Genomic DNA, 24,343 nt, shown 5'->3' on the forward strand with positions numbered 1-24,343 from the left:
AGGTATAAATCACAGCCTTTGCCTGCCAAAGCATAAAATACAACTGTAACCTTTCCCAGTCATTGCTCGTAGGTCTTTTGCAGACAAAAGTGACAACATATGTTCATGAGGGGCATATAACCTTTTCAACTGCAAGGCTGGGGAGTGCCCTACATACACACACAAACATGCAGCAATGGTGTGGAAGGCACTCCCAGCTTCTCCTGGGACAGAATGTAACTTGGATGACCTGCTATATATCCAGCTAGCTTGGCAGAGTTGTAAGGAAACCTGTCATGTTCCACAATTGCTCTTTGAACAGTGCTATGAATATGCAATGTTCCTTGTCTGTGGAAATTTCACAGCCAAGGTACAGAGCTCCAGGACAGGGCAGATGTTTTTGAGATATTGTCTTTAAGAAAATGGAAACACCTCAGAAATATAATAAAGACTGAATTGTTCAATTTATAAAAGTGTTTGGTGCAGGCATGGTTTCCCACCAATATCTCTTTTATCTGAAGGATTGAGAATTCTTTGTCATTTTGTCAGTTAGCCAATATCTATCTGCAGTTTCCTATTATTCAATCTTCTAGTCACCGACACTTCCAGCATATGAACAACAATACTTCTCAAACAGGCAGGCTTACATCAACTCTCCATTGAATCACCTCTTAAACATCAGAATTCATGGAAATTTTAAGATAGGCGGATAAGTATGTAATTTTGTAGGTGTTTAGGCCATCTTATTTAGATAACCAATTTCAAATATGCAATACTCCACTCTGCATGGGAGCATTATATATAACATAGACATTGTCTAGGCATATAAATATAATCACCTTCTTCACCTCAGTCTTTTCTCAAAAGGAAAGGGGTGTTCACTCTGAAAAAAATGGAGCAGAGGGTGCAGTAGGGGAAATGCAAAATAAATGAATTATTTCCAGGAACTACATCCAAGGATATTAAAAGAACTGTTCAAAAAGGGAACAAAAGAAGACCCAAACAATTACCTTCCTGTTAGCCTGATATCAGTACCATGAGAGATTCTAGAGCATATCATTAAACAGATAGTCTGTACGCATTTAGAAAGAAATGGCATAATCACAAAAAGTCAACAGAGAACAGGATCAAAATTCAAAAAATTACTTGAATAGATTAGAAAGCTGGGCCAAAACTAACAAAATGAAATTTTATAGGGAGAAATTAAACTTGCTGAGTGATCAGACAAACTTTGAACATAATTCTTCTCTATAAAATCAACTATCAGAACCCTACAGTTGCATATCTTCTTGACTAGTATACATATCCAGTTTCATAATTTGCTTCCAATAACACACTTCAAGACCTTAAATTTTGCAGAGTGTGTGTGTGTGTGTGTGTGTGTGTGTGTGTGTGTGTGTGTGTAAAATAATGTCTGTCTTATATCAAGAGATGTAATGACTTAAGATCCCACCTTGTCTGCTAAGAAATTGCCCTTCTCCTCATGAATCCCCACCTCCCCTACAAGAAGCAAACATTTTCCTTTTGGTCAAGGTTTCTGCAATTTCTGCTGGAATGTCAATGTGAAATACTACCATCTTTCCTCTCTGTGAAGCAATGTATGCACACACATGAAAACACACAGACGGCAAGCACAAAAGGATTGGCTGATTGCTTAAAATGATAACAAACAGCTCATCCAGTGCTTCTGATCTGTAAAAATTGATGTAACAAGACCACGGTTATCATAGTTTAGCAATGCAATTTGCTCATTTCATTCAGTCTGTGCAAATATCATTTCCAGAAATACAAAAACATTCTGGAGACTAACAAAAAATCTTGCCCGTCTTGTCTGGCCTTTGTTTAAGTGTTGCCTTCTTTTTACCAGTAGTCTTTAATCTTCTATCAGTGGAAAGATCCATACCAAATGGACCTTCACGTTTATTGAAACATTAGTGTTACGGAACAGTATAGGTTATGTATTTGGTCTAGATTAATGACTGCTTATGTGAATTTACTAGAAACTGAACTTTTTAGTTTATTGATGTTGCGCACACACAAATTTTACTTATTCCTGACTCAGTTGGTAATTATCAAAGCCCCCATGGCACAAACCTTATGAAGTGCTTTTCAACTGCCAGGCCACTGTGCTCACTAATCACAGGATGAGGAACAAGTAGCATACATTCATCATGTGTGAACTAGCTCCAATTGTGATTCACATGTGGTGAAGTTGAGGGGGTTAGAGAAAGAAGTACATTGTGAATGGTGCTATCAAACTTTTAGTGGTGTCAAGGGACTTTATCTCACTGCCCTTTCCCATCCTTTCCTCCCAAGCTAGGTATGGAATGAAAACTTTTAAATATGGATTTTATCACCTGCCTCTGTGCCCAGGCAAGAGGCACCCTGTAACCAATCCAGACTTCTCCTGCACCTTGCAAAGAATGGAAAAAGTGCCAGAGAGGTCTGGATTGGGTACGGGAAGCCTCCTTCCTGGGCATGGAGGTTTATGATAAAATCTGCATGTTGGATTTTTCATCCCACGCCTAGCTCAGGAGGAAAGGATGGGAAAAGGCAGTGTGATAAACTCCAAGAATTATATAAATGAACAGGTTATATTATATTGTCACAAAGCCTATGATCCTCGTGATCTTCAAAACATGTGCACAGTTTAGGGTTATGAAGGGGGGTTATCCCACTGGAAACAAAGAGCAGATTATAGGTTGAACAATGTGTGTGTGCATGCATGCTTGTGTGCCTTCAAGTCATTTCGGATTTATGGCAACCCTAAGGTAAATCTATCACAAGGTTTTTTTGGCAAGATTTGTTCAAAGGAGGTTTATCATTGCCTTCCCTTGAGACTGAGAGCATGTGACTTGCCCAAGGTCACCCAATGGGTTTCATGGCCAAGCAGGGAATCGGACCTTGGTGTCCAGAGTCACAGTCCTACATTCAAACCACTGTAACACATGTGACCTACAAATAGGTGCTAATTTGAGGAACCATTTCTTCAGTCTGTATGAAATTTGGTCTCATGACAAGTTGGAAACCTGGGAGGGGGCGTTACAGGCTACAGAATAGTAGTCAAGTCCCCCACTGAAATCAACAATAACACATGAAAACACAGAAATGAATAGAGAAAATGAAAAGAATGTGCTCTTTCTAGTAAATAGAAAATACAACAAGTGAAAATGTTAGAAATGAAAAGAAATGAAGGAATGAAATTATTTTTTTCTTTTCTTGTACACTTCTATAAATCTGTCCTTTATATAATGCATACCACAATAAATAGGCTCTTTTGGGACAATCTCTCATCAAACAGGTCTTCAGACAATCAATGGCAACTTTGTGGTTTCCATGTCAGTGGGGTGGATAATCTGCCCCAGATTTTAGTCCTATTTTAAAGGACTAAATTCAAACCCTGAACTCTGTCCCACAAGCAGGTTGGCACCTTGCATAGCTCCATTAAAGTCTGGACCAAAATCTGGAATTCATTCACTGCTCCATTTGACATGTAAGCCACAGCAGATAATAAAGGCATTTTAAAACTTCAGGAAGAGAATTCCTCCCACACATGTAAAAACAATTCTCCCTAGCCATCTTGCTAAAGTGCTGGTTTTCTACATGCAGCAATTTATTTTCCATGTGGGAGCATTCAAGATGCATTTCCTTGCCTGCAGTGTCAAAAGCTACAGGCTAGGAATATTACCATCCAAGGAGCACTTTATCTTGAAAGACTGTAAACCCACAGTTTTAAAAATACTGACAATAAGTAGCATTGTTTGCTCTTTAAGGCCACGTTGAACATTTAACATGTAATAATACCTTTCCCTGCAGAAACTAGGTCTGCCATACTGGACTTTTACGTGACCTATCTTTTGCTATGTTTGTTTTCTTTCATGTGTTCTTATTGAACAGCTGTGCCATGATATTGGGCAGAACAAGCTGATCAACTGAAATAGAAACATTCTGGATTGTGCAGTCTTCTCATTACGGGTGTGTCCTATTTTTAAATATTCCTCCATGTAAAATAATTTCCTATGGTAAAGCATCTGGGAAAGAACTATGCTAACTGTATCATCCCCTCCTTCTAGTGTACTTCAGATGGGAAAAGGTTGTTTTAAAAATAAAAATCACACAACCTGGTCTATGTATCCAGAGAAAGCCATGTTGGCCATATAGCAAAGTACAATAACATCCAAAATTCATAGAACAATGATACCTTTCATCAGCCAACTCAAATATACAGTATACATGTTGCAAGCTTTTGAAGCTCCACTGGCTTCTTCATCAGGCAAAGGTATTAAAAATCCTACAAGAGGGGTGAAATGACGATATTAGTCAAGACATTGTTGCTGTTGTTCTTAGTTAAGATGACATGGGGAGGTATCCATGCAGGCGGGCACCTCCTCCTTCTGGCTATGTGGATATTAGGAAGTCCAGGAAATAAATTTTAAATTCCATTAGCAACAAAAAAATATACAGACTAGTCTGCATTTTAATTCTCAACGGCTAGGAGGAATAGTTTCATTCCTTACATTTCATTTAGTACTGGCGCTGAGCAACGAAATGAGGCCATTTTGAGGACACTTTGAGGTGTGGTAAAATGCATTTTTTCTCAGATTCGAGCGGCCCCTTCCCATGCCCATAACAGGGGGAAATGGGTGCAATAAGGTTCTGGGAGACCACAGTTCAGATCTTGGTTCTGAGTCATTATCTCAGCCTTAGGCAATGACAAACATCCTCTAAAGAAATCTTGCCAATGATACTCTCACCATAAGTTGACGTTGACCTGAAAGCACATAAAACAAAATAAATGTCCAGCTTATGTCTGCATATGCCTCTTTTCTTTTCTCTTTTCTTTTCTTCTTTTCTTTTCTTTTGTCACAGAGGCCAGGATTATCTATAGTTATTTATGGTTATTGGTTGTTTGGTTATTGTCAAACACACTATATTCTGACAGCACAGAGATACACTGTGTTCTGGGAGACATTTTTCTAAACTGCAATACACTGGCATTTTCCCTGCAACTGGCAAATACCCCATGTACAAACAGTACATTTGTTGTTAACCGCCCTCAAGTTGACCTCGACTCATGGTGACCCTATGGATGAGATATCTCCAAGACCCTCTGTCCTCCACTGCTCTGCTTATTTCCTACAACCCCATTAAACTTGTGACCTTCTTAAAAGAGTCCATCCATTTGGCATGTGACCTTCCTCTCTTCCTACTTCCCTCTATCTTTCCCAGCATAATTGTCTTTTCCAATGAGTCTTTCCTTCTCATGATGTGTCTGAAGTACGACAACCTCAGTTTGGTCATCTTGGCTTCCAGAGAGTTTTCTGGCTTGATCTGTTCTAGGACCCATTTGTTTGTCCTTTTGGCTGTTCATGGGATCCTCAACACTCTTCTCCAGCACCACATATCAAATGAATGTATTGTCTTCCTATCATCTCTCTTAACTGTCTAGTTCTCACATCCATACATGGTAATAGGAAATATGCTTGTATGATTTTCATTTTCTTTTTCCTTTCTTTCTTTTTCTTTTTTGTCCTAGTGCTTGAGTTAAATTATATTTCAGGTATTTCATCACTTAGCCTACTGCTTTATCCTGCAAGGGAAGTCCCTTTCCTCGGCAGTTTCTCAAGTGATCTGGATGTCTTGCATAGAGTTTCCCATCTCCTGCTGCTGCACTTCTATCATTTTACTTCAGGCTTTTATACTTCAAAGTCTGTCAAATCAGTAATAATTAGATCCTAGGAGAGCAAGTCATGCTGCAAATGGATAGAAATGGCTCCAGATCAACTGCAAAATCAATTTCCAGCACTGATGAGGCTATCCCAGCAGCAAGGCAAGGAAAGCTCCTGCTGAAAACAGGAAACCTCCTTTCCTAGGTTTGAAAGTGAGCACTTAGTCAAGAGTATATGGAAACATCTAGGTTTATGAGATTGTGGGAAGAATTATTTGAACAATACACAGTGTTTTCATGTTTCTTTTTTTTAAAAAAAATATAGTGCAAAATAAATATATGGAAGTGAGCAATTTGTATAAATCATTCCAGCTATGGAGTGTTGTTGCATAAGCCCAGTACATGGATTTCACACCCTATTCCCATTTTTCCATTCTCATCTCCCTTCCCATTTCACTCCCCTTCCTCATTCTATCTGGAAGCAACCAAAGACACATTTTCTAACCCAATGTAACTGCCATGGCTCAGTGCTACTGGATCATGGGAACTGTAGTTTGTTGCGGCACAAGAGCTCTCTGTCAGAGAAGGCTAAATGTCTCACAAAACTACTATTCCCAGAATTCCATAGCATGGACCTATGGCAGTTAAGGTGATGTCAACCTGAATTATTTCTACTGTGTTGAAGCAGCCCAGGATGACTATTGTTGTTATCATTTATTTATTTATTTAGTGCCATCAGTACATGACACTTCACAAAATAAAACAATAAAAGTGACAGACAGCCCTGCCAAAAGCATATAATCTATTTTTAAATGAACTTTTTCACCCCAATTTACAGCCCTCCCTTACTTTCCTAGTTTCTTCCAGGTTTTTACCCAAGACAAACTATTCAGGAAAACAGACAGGAATAGCTTCACAATGCCTTATAAATCTGAATGGTAGAAGCCCTCTGTCTGGAAGCAACCAAAGGCATATCTACTACAGAGTAACTCCCACTGAAATCAATGAGCACAAAGCTAAAGATCACACTCACAATTACAAAGATTCTGTTCATTTCAATGTAGGAGTTTAGTACGGCACTGGACTGTAATCTTTTTTTTCACATTATTTAGAGTTGCAGCACAGTCCAAATTTAACACTTTTAATTCCCACAAATTTCTCAGAATTTAAATATAACAGTTATATTTAGAGCAGTGTTTGGTTGTAAATATGGAATTGCTAGCTCTCTATTTGCATCAACGTAGAAAGTGCTAGGAAAAAAGACTGAGCAAGACATAGGATTTTTAATCACAGATGGCCCTGCTATTAGGCAGAGTGAAACATCTGTTGGATCTAAGGAGAGGTGCCTTTAAGGTTCTGTGGTCTAATCTGCACTGCACAAATAATCCAGGTTGGCACCACTTCAACTGCCATGGCTCCATCATGATATAGCAGTCTAGGATTTGTAGTTTTGTGAGCCTTCTCTGTCAGAGCACCATGGTGCCACAACAAATTACAAATCCCAGGATTCCATAGAATTAAGCCATGGCTGTTAAAGTGGTATCAAACTGATTTTTTTCCCTGCAGTGCAGATCTGACTTCTCACTTATGTGCCAGGCTATTCTGGTAGCCTGGCACATGACTTTAAGCATTATGATCCTTGAGCAGGAGCTGTTCTGTCTCAGGCAGCAAAATGCTTAACCTGCTCCTTTCCAGACTCCAGCCAGTTTTTGCTAGTGGTAACAGACCTGTCTCCCCCATTGATGCTTCTTCCCTGTAAATCCAACCCTCTCATTGCCTCTAACAAAGTTTCAAGAATCTTTACACTGTATGGCAAGCAAACACAAAAGGGATGGGCTGTTAAACTCTTAGGCATTAGTGTTCACACCAAACTATTGTATAGCCTAGGGGAAAACTGTTTTAGGCAGTAGACATATTGGCTGGAGGGTTCTAGGAACTGTAGACACAAATGTAGATTTTTCAGACTCTGAATTAGGTGAAGAGGACAGAAAGGGACAGAGTCTTGCCATTCCCAGTAATCTCAGGGAAGAGCACACTGCTACAGACTCTCCATGCTTATCTGTTCTTCTTCTCTAATAACTTTTGCTCTGATGTTGCACATGTCTTAGTTTTGGTCTGTGAAATGATGGAGGGTACACAGTACTCATCTGTTTTTGTGATGAGCCCTTGAAATGTATATCCATACCCAGCTGTCTGGATCTCACATCTCATACAGGTGTGCCCAAGCTGGTGCCTTCCAAGCATTCATAAACTACAACTCCAACATGACCAACAAACATACTGCCTGAGCTTTGTAGGCAAAACACATCTGTAGGGTGTCAGCTTGTAGAAGGCTGCCTTAGAAATTGGAGTTCTCATTCACCTGGGGGTTGTTTACTTGAAGTGTGGTTAAATAATCAAACAAATGCATTGGATCAGCAAAATAGATTGCCTGTAAAGAGGAGTAAAGATGATGTAGTGATGCTGTTTGCAGCCGAGGTATCATTTACCATTCATGAAGACAAGACTCTGACTGCTTAGATGAGTTGCATTTGAGGCTGTTCATCAACATTTCTATGTTTTAAGCATCTGAGTTCTTGACAGGGGTTTCTGCCAATTTAAAACCTGCAGATCATTCTCCAAGGTTTCCTAATTGCGTGGGCATGGGATACAGGTGTTGAGGAGAAAGCTACAGAAGCAAACAACCTTGTTTCTCCTCCTTTTGGTGTTAAATTTTAATTTTCTCTCCTTTAAATTTCTTAGCACTCTCTTTTAAATAATGCTAAGTGTTTCTAAATTATACATAGGCCTGCAAGCTTCATCATTATAAATTCTGCTTTAAGGAGAAAAGGTAAGTACAGTCATAAATTATTGAAGTGCTCTATATAAATATTACCATACTTGATTTACTTTGAGGGCTAAGACTCCAAATGTACAATTTAAAGAAACAGGATCAAGGACAAAACTAAAAAACCAAAACATGACCTGGAATTATGATCACATCAACAAGGAGAAACTTTCCATTAGATTTGCTCTAGTTCAATGTATTCAAGGGGCATGATGATGCTGTGTGAGTCTATGGGGTGGCTATCAGGGCAGCTATATGCTGAGGAAATGACATCACTGTCTACCTGATAGGAAGAGAATGAGTAACATTGAAAATTAACATATGAGAAAATACAATCTGGATCAGCTCCAATGTTCAACTAATGTAATAGCCTGTTTCCAACTGTTAGCCAGATACTCCAAGAAAATTACAGATGAATCCAGAGCTTGGAAAAGGCTATTACAGTCAGCCCTCAGTTTTCACGGGGAATCCATTCTGGAACACACACCCCCGGTGAAAATGGAGACTCACAGATATTCAAGCCCCATAGGCTTAAATGGGGTGCATGTCCGCAAGCGCGCATGAGGCATGAGCCATGGGAGGGGGTTCCCCATTGAAAATAACAGAGGTCGCCCCTCCATGAATATTCAAGACCGCGGATCTCAAGTCCACGAGAAAGGAGGGGCAACCGTAGTTACATTGGTTGGAAGATTTGGGGGAATTGTAGTCCTAGACAAGTAACTTTCCCAACCTCTTAACAAGACACGAAGGCAATCATTCCCATTCTTTGTCGCCATCACCTGATATTCAGAAGTATATTGTATCTGTAGACCCACGTTGCTACTGTGCCTTATTGACATTGATATTCACTTATCTTGCATGGAATTGACCTATCTTGCATGGAATTTTGTAAGCTTTTCCCATTCTCAAAGATAGCTGGTAGCTATCACCATATCCCAGGGCCAGGGATTCCCAAGACATTTGTTGCCTGAAGCAGAGCAGCAAATGGTGCACCTCACCTCTGAAAGAAAAGTACCCATACCTCAAGAAGTTACTTTGGCACCTGTGGCAAAATCCCACAGCCACCTTTCTCCTTCCAACTCAGCAAAAATTCAGCAACAGTAAATGAAATAACTAATAATCCAATGACCAGGGCTAGCCCAGGATATTTGCTGCCTGAAGTGAAGCAGCTGGACTGCAGCTGCTCCTAACAAGGAATTCACCTTAAATGATATGTGGTATGAACCAATATTTTCTCCTTCCTGTTCTGAATCTGTTACTGATCAACTTTATGAAACAACTCCAACTTTGAGTATTATCAGAAACAGAGATTTTAAAAGATCATTCTATTTTTCCATATTATTAGGAATTGTATAGATGTCCCTGCATCATCATATTTTTAAAAAAAACTCAAAAGGTCCCAATGCAGTGCTCAGAGGTGAGCTGGGCAAAAGATATTTAGACCATTAGCCTTTTAAGAAAATTCCTTTGGCTACTAATTTAGAATGCTCTGGGAGCAACATGATCTGAATCAGACTAATGAAAAGATCAGGAGCTTGACTCTTGTCCATCTTGGCTAGTAAAATCCAGAAGAGAAGTAGGCAACATTTTTCCTCTCTGTACCTGCCCAGAGGCATTGTTGTTAACTACCCTCAAGTCAACCCTGACTCATGGTGATCCTGTGGATGAGACATCTGCACCAACACATTTCAGGATTCCCAAAGTGAAGTGACATCACTTCCGATCACCATTTAGGGCATTCTTTTTTCTTGTCTTGTCTTTTTTTTCCAGTTCTTTGGAAGGCATGTTTTGGGGAGGTTTGGGGGGCTTTGGGGGGCAGGGGAGCATATCTGCTGCAATTTTAGGGGAGGTGGGTTATTTTGGCCACATCAGGAGCAAAAGTTACCCCAAAATTGGAGTGAATTTTTAAAAAGTGGCAGGGGGATCTTGGGTTTTGGGAGTGCCTCTGAGGTCCCAAGGACAGCATGTGATGTCTGCAGGCCACACTTTGTCGAGTCCTGAATGAACTCTGTCAGGGTAAAGTGCCTAGTGCTTCCAAAGAGGGTCTCTCTGGGCACAGAGATATGTAAGAACTAGCACCCTATTGCTAATAGGGTGCTTAAGTACAAGATGGCTAGGCAACTTCAGACCTATTTCCATGTGATTTCAGGTTACAGGATTTCAGGTTAAGGCATAGTTCTGAAACAAGCTGATCAAAACCTACTCCAGCAGAAAAACGGGGGTTCTTCCATTTGATCTCCCTGGAGTTCTTAGTAGCTTTAATTGCAATTGGACTTGGTACTCTATTGAACTAGTTCTGAATGATAGGAGTAGGATGCATATTTTAATGGGGTCCTTCTCCTGTTTATAAGACTTATTCCAAAGAGGAACATGGCTATTAAGCTGTGGGGTGCCACAGGGCTCTATCTTGTCTCCTATGCTGTTTAATATTTATATAAGAAGCTGCTGAGTAAAGCCATTAAGAGTTTGGGGTGAGTGCCATCAGTGTGCTGTTTGAAGGAACAAGTGCACAGCTTTGCTTAATGACACTATTTTGGGAAGCCCAGGTGGACTCCATAGTTTGGAAATGCTTCAGTCTTTCCTTTACAGGTACAAGCAGGATACTGGATATAACTTCCTAGTTAGACTACTACAATGCACTTTATGTGGGGCTGCCCTGAACATCACATGGAAGCTACAGCTAGTGCAACACACAGCAGACACAATATCTGGTAGAAACTACAGAGATTGTTGCACCCAGAAATCCTGCTGGTATAGATGTGGAATTGAAAAGTCAAAGCCAGGTGTTATCTCATGCAGCCGCAACCAGGCGAGTGCAACCCATCTGCAGCCCAGACCACAGCAGCTTTTCAAAAATGGCAAGCTCCTGTTTTTGAAAGCCACTGGATAAATGCGCTGGGGTCTTGGCTGCATATGGGTTGAACTCATCCACCACAGCTACATGAGATAACACCTGGTTTTAATTTTTAAATTCCATGTCTATCCCTCCAGGATGTGACAATCTCCTACATGATATTGGTTTTAAAGGAATTACACTGGCTGACACCAATAAACTTCAACAATATACCAATTCAGTGTATAGGTAATAGCATTTGGAGACCTGAATTGCCTAGGATCTCAATCCCCAACTCACTATGTTTTGAATGAAGAAAAAGATATACTATGTTTTGTTTCAGCCTTTTTCTTATCCTTTTCATCTTTTTAGGTACTTGACTAACAGGTCTGGACAGCTTTTTCTTCTCTTGTTGGTGGGATGGCACTTCCCACTGTGAGATGGTAGGCTAGAAGGAATGAAGGCCTCTAGCAGATGTTCCTACAAATGTTCCTTCAAGCTGCCAGAAGAGGACCAGTGAAGATGTTTGCAAAGCTCCAGGTGCTTGTGCTGGCTTTGTTTTCCAAAGGAGTCTTCCTTACTCTTGGTGACCATAACTTTATAAGGAAAGAAGTTAAATTTGAAGGAGACCTGGTTTTTGGTGGTCTGTTCCCAATTAAGGAAAAGGGCAGTGGCACAGATGAATGTGGAAGGATCAATGAAGACCGAGGCATTCAGCGTCTGGAGGCAATGTTGTTTGCAATTGATGAGATCAACAAAGACAGCTACTTGCTCCCAGGAATTAAACTTGGAGTACACATTTTGGATACTTGCTCACGGGACACATATGCATTAGAGCAGTCACTGGAGTTTGTCAAGGCTTCTTTGACTAAAGTAGATGAAGCAGAGTACATGTGTCCTGATGGGTCATATGCAATTCAAGAAAACATCCCATTACTCATCGTAGGTGTTATTGGAGGTTCTTATAGCAGTGTCTCCATACAGGTGAGAAATTTTAGTTCTTAAAAAACCAAAATGCTACCAGAAATCTATTTACGAAATATGACAAACAAAATCTCTGACAAGCAATGTAAAACAATACTATATTTAATAACAACTGACACTTATAGCACAAAAATAGAAAACAAAGGAAATACCACAAATAGATGAATGGTTATTAAAGTCTCTAGATAACATAGAACTAGATAGAATTACGAGTATGATAGAAAATAGATCACTAAGATCATTCAATGCAGACTGGGAAATTCTATTAAAGTTCTGTAAAAAAAAAAAAATGATGGACATGACTCACCAGGTACAGTTCAAATTAGTATAAAGCTTTTGGATAAGTTGAAGTGGGAAAAAATATATACAATATGTGTGTGAGTGTATATGTATGTTTTTGTGTGTGTACACACACAGAGAGATATATACAGTAAAAGGGGACTCTGTATGCTGTTATTAACACTTGACTAACCACGTAGATCGAGAGGAAATTACAATGGAAAGATAAAGGATTTTGATAAACTTTAATTTGCTATCAATTATAAAAATGAAACAACAAAACAAAATGTAATAATTTACATTCTTGAAATATGATTTTTCCCTCTTTTATCTGTATTTAGTATTGTATTTGAACTTCATAAACTTTAATTTAAAAAAAAGACATCGGCCCTTGTAGGAGAAGAAGGCACATGAACTTGTGAGGCCCTCATAGAAGAACCACAAGAAAGCATATCCACCTGTAGTTTAAACCAAAAAGTGATGAAGAGTATGCACCCCTGGTTGTGTGTGTGTGTGTGTGTGTGTGTGTGTGTGTGTGTGGAAACAACCAAAAAAGAGAAAGAGCGAGTGAGAATAGTCAGTGTTAACCAAGAGGGAAGAAGAAGGGTAAATTATGCTTCATATTCCTCACTTGTCCTTTAGATGGACTGAGAGCACTCTCAGCTAAGAACCCAATTCCATTGGATTAATATAGGCCACCTTCAGTCACAATGAGTTTGAGAAATGAAGGCTGCTTATAGAATACCAGAATTGAATTGTGGCATAGCTCACTAGTGGAACTAATTAAAAAAAACAGCTTAGAAACTATGTAATTGCAGTAAGGAATGAAAAATTGAGGTCAAGGATTTAATTTACCTTCTCCCATAATAGGAATTTTATGACCAATGCACCGTCTAGTAGGTTGTCCACTCTTAAATTCGTAGACTTTCCTTCAAGACTGGAAATCTGAGATGTACTAATAATGCATTTTGTCCCTGTTGCCTGTGTTTACAAGTGTCTTACTTAGTGCTTACTTAGCCGGGGAAGGGGAGCAGAAGAGAGATCTGAATCAATGAATTCCCAATTCTCAAAGTCTTTTGGGCACTGTTCTACAATATTGCTCTCATTTACACAGTTCTCTGAAAAGTGAGCTATCAATAGATTATGCATCTTAAATGTACTCTTCCAAATTAAGACTGATGCTTACCATATGTGCAAAATATCATTAAAGCATTGATTCAAGGGAGGGGAGCTGTGCCAATCTCTTGCAACAGTAACAACAGCAAAGGTTCTTGGATAACCTTAAGGACTATCTTTGGCACAATTTCTGTGAAGTCCACTTCTCTTGGGAAATGTAAGAAGTACTAGTGGATCTCTAAGCAGAACAATTGATTGGAAGGCAGGAGAACAATGATCAGTTTAGTAGATAAATAAAATAATCCTTGTCTTCTTTGTAAAATATATAAAAATAGCTTAACTCACTTGAGGATAGGGTCAATATAGGTCCGCTTTCTTAAAGGAAATTGTAAAAAAGTAAAGTTGCTACATGGAAAGCATGGAGCATCTCATATGGAGGAGCGAGAGAAAGAAAAAATGTGAAGGGAGAACTGAAGCTCAGAGAAGAAAGGAAACCTCCATGATGCAGGGAGAGAGTATGTATGGATAAATAGGCAACAGGAATTTATCCTAGATAATATGCTGTGCCTAATCTCCTATAGACTAACATGCATATAGTATATAAAAGGTGCCAAGCATCAATACCTTTATCAGATGCAACTGAATTAGTGACACTGGAAACACAGCTGAAAGTAAATTTGAAACTAGATGCACAACAAAAAACAAAAAATATCAGCCAGAATCCTCTAACAATTTCAAATACATAATCTACAGTTAAGCACTTGCACTATTATGTATTTATTCACAATCCCTACATACCCACTAATTCAGGGGCAATATAGGGACTGTGAAAATCCCCAGGTCCCAGTTGCCAAACAACAACTGCTACGATTGACAGGGGTCTGTTCACTTGCCAATTGTGAAGCAGCTGATTTCGGTTCTTACTCCATCACACAAGTAAATTCCACCCCCAGGGAAAATTGGGAAAGAAATCACTCATGCAAGGGATGAAAATGGCAGTCAGCTTCTTCCTGAGTGATAGGGGAGTAGACCCACTCCCAATTGTTTGCAGTGTCTCCCTCCCAATAAGTGGAGACAGGGACAGGTCAGTTAGGATTTACTACATAGCACTATAACTACATTGCTTACATAGATGTAAAAGTCTCTATTGCCTTCCTTTAAAGCATAAAATATGCTACAAAATATTAAAGCAAGAATCCTGCCAGTTCAAACAGCATTCTCTTTACTGTGACTGCTGTATTGTAGTTATGCCAAACAGATGAAATAGTAATATCCACCTTCATTATTATGCAACTAATCATTAGTGTGGGAATTTGATGGCTAAGTAGTTAAGACACCAACTCTGATGATCGGAAGATCAGAAGGTTGGCAGTTGAAGACCCGAGCGCTGCATGATAGGGTGAGCTCCTGTCACTAGTCCTGGCTTCTGCCAACCTAACAGTTCAAAAGCATGCAATATTGTGGTTAATATAATTAACTGAGGCAAACAGTGTCTTCTAATTTTTCCCCTGACTCTTATTTATGTACTAGCTGTAATCACATTTTACTTACAGTATTTATATTTACAAATCCCAGTGGATAATGCCTTGATGATCGTTAGGTTAGATTCCTATATGGGATGCAATGATTTAGTGGTTAAGACACCAATTCTGATGATCAGGAGATCGGAAGGTTGGCAGTTTGAGTCCTGAGTGCTGCATGATGGGGTGAGCTCCTGTCACTAGTTTCAGCTTCTGCCAACCTAGCAGTTCAAAAGCATGCAAATGCAAGTAGATAAATAGATACAATTTTGGTGGAAAGGTAACAGCATTCAGGGCAGTCATGCAGGTCACATGACCACCAGAGCAGTCCTCAGACAACGCTAGCTCTTTGGCTTAGAAACAAAGATAACAAATCTAGGTTCACCTGGTCCAGTCCATTACTGACACTAGACACTGGTTTAGAACCTTAAAAGCTTCATCAGATTTAGGAAAAATCCAGAAATATTTGGGTGTCATCAGCATATTGGTAGCACCACTCCTCAAATCTCTGGATGGCCTTTTCCAGTAAGGGACACCAAAAGCCAGTGGACAGGGGGTCAGGCATGAACCTATCCTTCCATAAGGACCCAAATCACTGTAGTAAAGTGCCTCCAGGTCCTATCTCAAAGACAATTCAGGGAGCTGTAATCCAAAAAAGCAAAAACTTCAAAATTCTAGGTATAGGAGAAAAAAACTTATCACATTGAAAGCTTCCAACGGCTGGGTCAGACCAATAGTTTATCAAGCCTGGCATTCTACTGACTACAGTAGCCTTGCACATTATAAAGCCAAAAGAGACTTTTCCCATTCATTCTAAAATTCTTTAGCTCCAGATACAGGCACTGAAACTTGGATCTTATGCATGCAAAATATGTACTCTAGCGTTAAATAGTTGATTGTCTCCGCATGTTTTCCTAAACATGCAGATATACTCTGAGGGACCCTGCTTTCACAAATTACTGGAGCCAGCAAAGAATGTGCACTGTTGATTGTTATCACTGTTGTCTTCAAGATGACTGTCAAAGGGAATTAAGGGCATAAGTAGCATCGCATCATTCTTCAAATATGGGAAGTGCATTTGAAACCATCACAGAGCTTGGCAAATTTAATTTCTTAGACTATGCTTTCTAGAATCCCTCACCAGGATGGGGAATAGAAGCTTTGACAATCAACAGAATAATCCCCCTGAAAATTCATAAGAAAATTCACAGTATTAAGACTCACAGCTGATACTCACTGCACACACGATTTCCAGTTTCATTGTAAATATTCTCTGTAAAAGCCAAGATATAATTTGGAGTAAACTGGGTGTTTAAAATTGTATTAATCTGAGATATACCCCACCTTTCTCCCAAGAATAAGACTCAACATGGTTTGTTGAAATTTGCAGCAATACTGTATTTACAATATCCTGTGGCTTCTATCTGGACAGCTGTTAGTATGATCAGTATGGTTATTTCTTCGTGCTTTCAGATGCAAAGTCTTCTTCCCATCTCCCATCCCGAAAGAAAATGAGCAATAAACATTACCTTTCTCTCACAGAGAGAGAGAGAGAGAGTCAATGAAGAAATCCACAGAGAAGAACCTAGTCTCTGTGCAATTAAAATCATGTAAATCTAACATGTTCATTGCAGACTTGCGGGGGGGTTATCAGCAACAACTTGCACTAGTTGGGAAAAAGCAACTATGTGCACTTAGCACTGTTGGAAAATGAGGATTTTTTAAAAAAAATCTTATGATTTATTAGTTGCAAACTGTATCCCACTTTGAAGGTGGTGTATATGACTCTTATCCTCCTTGTTCATCCCCATAACAATCTCCTGAGATAGATCAGGTTGAGATTTGCCAAAGGTCCAATGAATTTCATGGTTCAGTGTGGCCTTGAATATGAATCTCCTAAATCATAAGCTAAAATTCTAAGCATTGTAACCAATACTCCACTCTAATGCTGCTTATTTATCATGTACTGTTTATTTATCTAAATTAATTTATACTTCGCCACATCACCTGATAAAGGCAAGCAACATGGGTAATAATCCATGATTTTTAAAAAAAATAAAAACACCATACTTATTCATAGTGAACTTGCATCTCTGAATTCCAGTGGTTATTTAGCCAAACCAGAAATATCCACTCACAAGGAGGGGGAGTGTCAGCATGGGAAATCATAAGATTTGTAGAAGCACTTGGTGGGAGGCTAGAAAATACCTTGGACTGTCCAGAAAAAAGCCAGTCAGTACTGTGTATACTCCGTGGGAACAGAATATTAGCTGACAGCTGAGTCAGGAAATAGAAATACAAGGAAGGGAAATATGGAATTGGATGGTTAGAAATCTGAAGACGTAAGACTTTAATGTGCCAGCATTTTGTTTCAGAGCTAGCTTGGAGTCAGCTACACTGAATCTAATAAAACCAACAAAATCATGACACAGAGAAGCAATGTAGAAATAAGCCACAGCAGAATAAAATTTGCAACTCTCATTTCTTTTAAGAGCTCTCTAGATCAGGGACTTTAAAAATCAATTTCTTCTGAAGGAAGTGGTAGCAAACAAATGACTTTGAGAAAGGAGTTCCAACCAAGGGGCTACCACTGAAAATGACCTATTCTTGATTAATATTAACCTGGCCTCAGAAGGGGTCAGCACAAAGAGTCCTCAGTTGGTGACCTCAGTGAGTCCAGGCCACAGATCATTTCAGGAATAGATGGTTCACTAAATGCTATTGAAATGCTGCTCTCACCAGTCTTGGTCCATAATGCCAATGGTGAAAGACAATGGAAATAAGAGTCCTGCAACATTTAGAGGGCTACAACATCCTTGTTCCTTTGAAGGTCAAGACCAGAACCTTTTAAAATGCCCAGAAAAAGAACTAGGAACCAATAAGACTAAGATTATATGCATATTTTCCTAGAAGTAACTCCCATTAAATTGAGTGAATCTGAAAAGACTGTTACAAGATTGGGATTAACCTAAGGGTTGGTGGGCAGCAGTCAGCATCTTTTGGATGAACAGTAGTTTCCAAAAGGCTATCGGGGCAGTCACTTATAAAGCACATTAAAGGTAAAAGATGAAGGTAGTCCCTTGACTCAGTCATAACTGACTGTACTGGGCAGTGTTCATCTCTGTTACTAAGCCAAAGAGCCAGCATTGTCCGGAGACTGCTCTGGTGGTCATGTGGGCAGCATGACTACATTGAACATTGTTACCTGCCCACTGAAGTGGTACCTATGTATCTACTTGCATTTGCATGCTTTCGAACTGCTAGTTTGGCAGATGCTGGGACTAGTGACAGGAGCTCGCCCCATCATGCAGCACTCAGGCCTCAAACTGCCCACCTTCCAGTCTTCTTATCATCAGAATTGGCATTTAAACCACTAAACCATTGCATCCCATATAGGAATCTAATCTAACAGTCACCAATGCATTATCCACTGGGAGTTGTAAATATAAATACTCTAAGCAAATGTGATTACAGCTAGTACATAAATAAGAGTCAGGGGAAAAATTAGAAGACACAGTTTTCCTCAGTTAATTATATTGCTCACAACTTCTACAAAAAGCACCACAGATGTTTAAGGTGTGTGTAAGGATAGTGTGTGATTTTTACATGTTTTGGGGAAGATCTTCCAGAAGATTATCAGAACAAGAAGTAAGCAAAATGATACCTTTTATAAATAGTATTTTTAAATACTGGGACAGTGTTTTAACTGCAAGGTATTGATGTACTTGATTATCTACATGGTTGAGTAGATTTCGCTGATACTCAGTTAAAATGAAATATATTATTTAGGTAATGTTTAAAAACTGGGATAGATGAGGAGTGAAACCAAATCAATATTCAAATTTGAAATAAGAGAGCAGGGCTGGGGAGCCGTGGGGGGTGTATCTGCATCAGCTAGAGTGGTGTAATGGTCTCCTTGTTGGACTTTCATTCTAGGAGACCATTTGCTCTGGGTTGGGGGCAGGGCAGCCTCACCGGCAGCCCTGTGGCCCCAATCCAGAGTTTTTCTGGACCACAGAGAAGCAGCAAAGTGCCACTTCTCCATGGCATGGAAAAGGGGTGTCCTTGGGGCCTCATGCCCCTGGACACTCTGGGAGCCAGAGGCATAGGAAAAAAGGGCCTCTTGGCCCCTTTCTACCCGGCGTCGTTCCATCAGATGTTTGGTGGCTGCGGGACCAAGGCACACACCCAGAAGGAGCTCCGTTTCAGAGCTTCTTCTCGCACCATAGCCAGGCCACCATAAATGTGTGTGATGTCATCATGGCGGCCCCTATGTGGACGGGAGGACCGCCACATAGTAGGGTTGCGGGGCATGTGGTCACTACAGCCCTGGGCAACCCTACTATGGGTCCAGGCCGGCTAAAACCACTGGTTTCGATCATGCCCTTGCTACACACATGCACATACAAACAGGTTGAGGTTAATAGTACCAAAAAATGTTCACATTACTTTGGCATGTAAGGAAGAAACCTCAATAAATGCCACCCTCTGGAAGTTAAAACAATGGCAAGAGGCATTGTTGGGGGATGGTGGCATTTATTCAGTAGTCATGTTAAATCAGACTGACAGTGATAAAAAGGTGATGTAAACTGGATAAAGATCTGTTTCTTCTTTTTGAAAGAAAGTGCCTGAACTCCCACTGTTCTGCTTTGCTAATGAAGTCATAAGGCTCTTTAAGGTATTGCCTTCCTAGGGAGTTATGATAGCAGATAATGAATATTTAGCAAGATTTTTACAGTTTAATTTCCAAGATGGCTGGCAGGCAATAACTTTAAATGGGCACTGTTTCATTTTTCATGGCTATTTTTTTCTTAATCATTTTCCCTGTGGGCACAAATGTTGTTAGAGAATATGTGTTAAGGGAACACAATAAAATCTTCATATAACATCCTACTGATGCAATTAAAGGATTTAATACTCTCAAATTCCACTGTACTTATCTGAATATCTATGAATCCTGGCCAGGTAAATAATGGAGTGATTTCTCAATCTAGCATCTTGCGCATCTTCATGAATAAAATGTCGTTGTCATCATCATTCAAAACATTAAAATGCAATAATATCTAATGTCCACAAAATAGTGATACTTTTATTGGGCCAACCAAAAATCATGCAAGCTTTTGAAATTCCACTGGCTTCTTCATCAGAAAGGGGTATTAAAATACAGGAGGAGATGAAATGATTTTGTAAAAGTCATGGCCCTACAGTTTGTCAAGATGTTGTTAGTTGAGATGGTCTCTAGAGGTATATCAGTATATCAGTACAGGCAGAGGATGCTCCTCTCTTTGGCCATGTCGGCCCTGAGAAACATGTAAAATCCAGGAAATAAAATTTAAGCTCTATTGTTTTTAACCACCTTTGAGTTGATCCAGACTCATGGTAATCATGTGGATAAGACAACTCCAAACTGCTTAGGTACTGCAAATTCATCCCCGTAACCTCCTTAATACAGTCCATCCATCTAGTATGTGGTCTTCCTCTCTTTCTACATCCTGCGACCTTTCCTAGCATTATTGTATTTTCCAAGGCGGCATGCCTTCTCATGAAGTGGCGAAATACAACAACTTGAACTTTGTCATCTTGTCTTCCAGAGAGATTTCAGTTGTGATCTGTTCTAGGACTCATTTGTTTATCTTTATAACTGTCCAAAGTATACCCAGCACTCTTTTCCAGCACCACATTTCAAAAGAATTAGTTTTCCTCTTATCTGCTTTTCTCACTGTCTAGCGCTCACATCGATACATGGCAATGGAGAATACAATGGCTTGTACAATACTAACTTTCAGGCTGAGTTGTATATTTTTATACGTCAGAATCTTTTCTAGTTCTTTCATTGCTGCTTTTCCCATTCCCAATCTTCTGATTTCCCGACTGTAGTCCCCATTCTGATCAATGTTAGATCCAAGGTATGGGAACTTTTTCCTATTTCGATTTCCTTATTGTCTAGGTTGAATTTGTGTAGATCCTCCATGGTCATTATTTTTGTTTTCTTTATGTTGAGCAGAAAGCCTGCCTTTAACTTTCTACTTCAACCTTCCTTAGTAGTTGTTCTAGGTCTGTGATGTTTTCTGCTAGTAGTATGGTGTCGTCTGCATATCTTAGCTTGTTGATATTAATTCATCCTTTCTTCATTCCTCCGTATTCTGCATCCAAGTCTGCTCTTCATATGATATTTTCTGCCTACCCATTGAACAGGTAGGGTAGAATGCATCCTTGCCTGACTTTTTTGCCAATTGGGAACCATTCTATTTCTCCATATTCTGTTCTAACAGTAGCCTCTTGTCCTAAGTATTGATTTCTCATCAGAACTATCAGAGGTCATGGCATTCCCATTTCTTTGAGAACATTCCATAGCTTTGCTCCTTTAGATCCATTAGCAACAGAAAAAAACAACTTCCCTTAAGATCCAGGCTGTTTCTACCCACCCTTTTCTTAGGCAGAGAACACTAAATTTCTCAAGACGTCAAGGCACTGGAAATTAACTCTTTGTGGTGTCTGTCTCAAACAAAAGCAAAGCTTTTTTTGCTGGGACTGCATTTGGCAGGTTTTACCTATACAGCACCCAAACGTTTTTCCAGATGCAACAGTACAGAAGCTTTGATTATTATTTGGTTCATTAGTATTGGTTGAGAGCAACAAATCTGGCATCCCAGTCTGAATATAATACTAAAGTTTATGTTCCTGTTGAATTCCTGGTTATTTATTGTACCTGTTCCGGATAAGGAAATAATGTAGTGGGCGCACTTGTGAATGATGTAATACAGAACACTGTAATTTTGCTTGATCATGTTGGGCAGATAGTACCTAAAAATGGTTGACACTCACACATATATTTAGATGTTTGTTGCCTACCATAGCTAAACATTCCACACTATTTATTTATTTATTTTAAATATATGAACTGGCATATTTTAATTACTCACTTCATGTACACTGGACTATGAAATTTCTTTTAGTTTTCAGCAATGACAAGTTTAGACAGTCTGTCTGAAACCATTCTCCAGTGTGTTCGATGTGTATTTTCATTATTCATTTTAAATGTACTATTTTTAGCTCCACTGATAATTCCTATCTGGCAATCATTTTTTGTATGTCTCTTTTAATATGAATCTAAGTACCTCCACATATATAAATAATCTGCTTCTGCTAATCCATGGTCTCAGCATGCTTCTTATAGAATTGATGTATTTTCCTCAGATATACATTTGGTTTTTCTTTTCTAAATAAATATAAAAACCAGCTGTAAAGTTAAAATTGTCTGCAACCTTGGTGAAGCACACTGATTTTTTTATTGCTGTAAAAAGAGAAAGAAATTAAGCAGTGATTATATTAACAGAGCTGGAGATAATGAAAATAATTTTGAGATTATAGCTGGTCTCTTTCCCAACTGATCAAGGCTCTGAAGAAACAGTCTTGCTTTCTCTTCCTTTCTTCTTTTTCGTTATTTATCACCTTTGTTCAGACAAGAAATCACTAGAACTGAACTTGCAGCAGGGTATGAACTGGTGGCCTTAGACATGTTAAATTTAAATTTACATACTACCATCCAGCTCAGCTAAACCAGTGATTCCCAAATCTCAACCTTTTCTATGCCCCACAACCTTAGGAAATGTTTGATTAATGTTTGCAACCCCTTTAAAAAAGTAGTGTAACATTTGAAGAGGAAGAAGTTTAATTTTGAATTTTTGAATCACAAACTGAACCACATGCAATACTGCAGGTGAACAAATTGAACTTAAAAAATAAGCTTTTAGCTTAGTGCATAAAATGCAATCTCAATTGAGCAATTAGATTCTAATTTATTCAGAAAAAAATGTGTGATTCATTGCTCATGAACACAAGCCACTCTTTGTTGCACCCTCTGAAACTCCACCTTGCATCCCTTGGAAGTGCAAGAACCCCTGGACTAAATAAGAGAATAGCAGCAGGCCCAGACACAGGCTAGAGCCATTCAAGTGATACCTTCTCTGTAAGAGATAATGAATCAGACATAATATTAATCTAGATTATATCTATATCACATTTTGCATCTCAAGTAGTGAAACACTTCTAGTGAAAGATGTCTGTTTGTCATAGAATATGATTTCCTTCACCTCCTCATTTTGCATTCAGTGTGCACTATTTTGTGAGGTCGAAAGGTAAGCATGAACTTCATTTGCAGGTCTATTCACTGAAGTACATATCTCTGAGGGAATCTCATTATAGAAGGGGGAACAGATTATTTTAGTAAACAGACATTTTACTTCATATCCAGTTGGGTCTTCAGTCAAACCAGGGCAACCAGGAGGCCACTTCCTACTGACATCTCCTGCATCTGTCCTAAAATTAATCTTGTATTTCCATGGTGCCTAAGAATGGGGCTTAATTCAGTTGTGATTAACAACTTCCAATTTTTTTAATAGATCTGCTCTAGATAGATGAAGTTTCAATTTAATCCATAGTTTACAAGTGTTCTATTTTGGTCTTTTCTAACCTTTTCTAACCTGAAGGTACACATGCATCTTCATTAAAAGTTGCAGGTATCGTATATCTATTGTAAAAGTTACAGGTATCCCATATTATTGTAGTACACAAATTGGGGCAGTGATGGCCAGACTGATATATCATTACATAGATATCATTACATACATAAGCTACTCACCTTCCTTTCCAGTCAGTTACATTACATTTTAGTGGAGAATGGATGAAGATGGAATAATGTGCTTCAGATACTCAGAAAACCAAGATTTGGGTTACAGATACATCGGCGGGTTACATACCGCCATTTGGGACATCCCCAGGATGTCCCAGTTTAAAAAAGGGGCGTCTCTTTTAGACGCCCCTACTCCTGTTACGGACTCTGTCCATAACAAATGGCCGCCGCCATCTTGACGTAGTGGACGCTGTGCATCCACACGTCACGCGGTGCTTATGACGTCGTGAGTGCACCATTGGCGCCTCGCGGCGTCATAACCGCCCCGCAGGAAGAAGCTCCATTTTGGAGCTTCTTTTTTGCTCTGCGAGGGAGTCGCACGGTTTGGCTGCAGCGGCTCCCTCGCTGAGCAAACAGCAGCACCGGCAGGTCTGTAACGCTCCATCATGAACATGATGATACACATCATTTGAGCCATTGTAGGAAACTTTATTAACTCTTAGCC

At 39.4% G+C, this 24,343-nt stretch overlaps 1 protein-coding gene across 3 annotated transcripts in view; it reads left to right on the forward strand.

The window, feature by feature from the left end:
• LOC149312622 (metabotropic glutamate receptor 3) overlaps positions 1-24,343 on the forward strand; it is a 134,703-nt gene that overhangs the window by 66,323 nt on the left and 44,037 nt on the right. For 2 of the 3 annotated variants that reach the window (XM_089525020.1, XM_089525018.1), the window contains exon 2: positions 11,680-12,291. In XM_089525020.1, the coding sequence (XP_089381146.1) occupies positions 11,782-12,291 (510 nt within the window). In that variant the 5' untranslated portion in view covers positions 11,680-11,781. Of the gene's footprint in view, positions 1-3,876; positions 3,955-11,679; positions 12,292-24,343 lie in introns of all 3 variants that reach the window. The other variant, XM_089525019.1, reaches the window with a different exon arrangement.

Source organism: Sceloporus occidentalis, unplaced genomic scaffold (genome assembly GCF_023333645.1).
Source record: "Sceloporus occidentalis isolate IW3139 unplaced genomic scaffold, rSceOcc1.0.p SCAF_5, whole genome shotgun sequence".
Taxonomy (NCBI): Eukaryota; Metazoa; Chordata; class Lepidosauria; order Squamata; family Phrynosomatidae; genus Sceloporus; species Sceloporus occidentalis.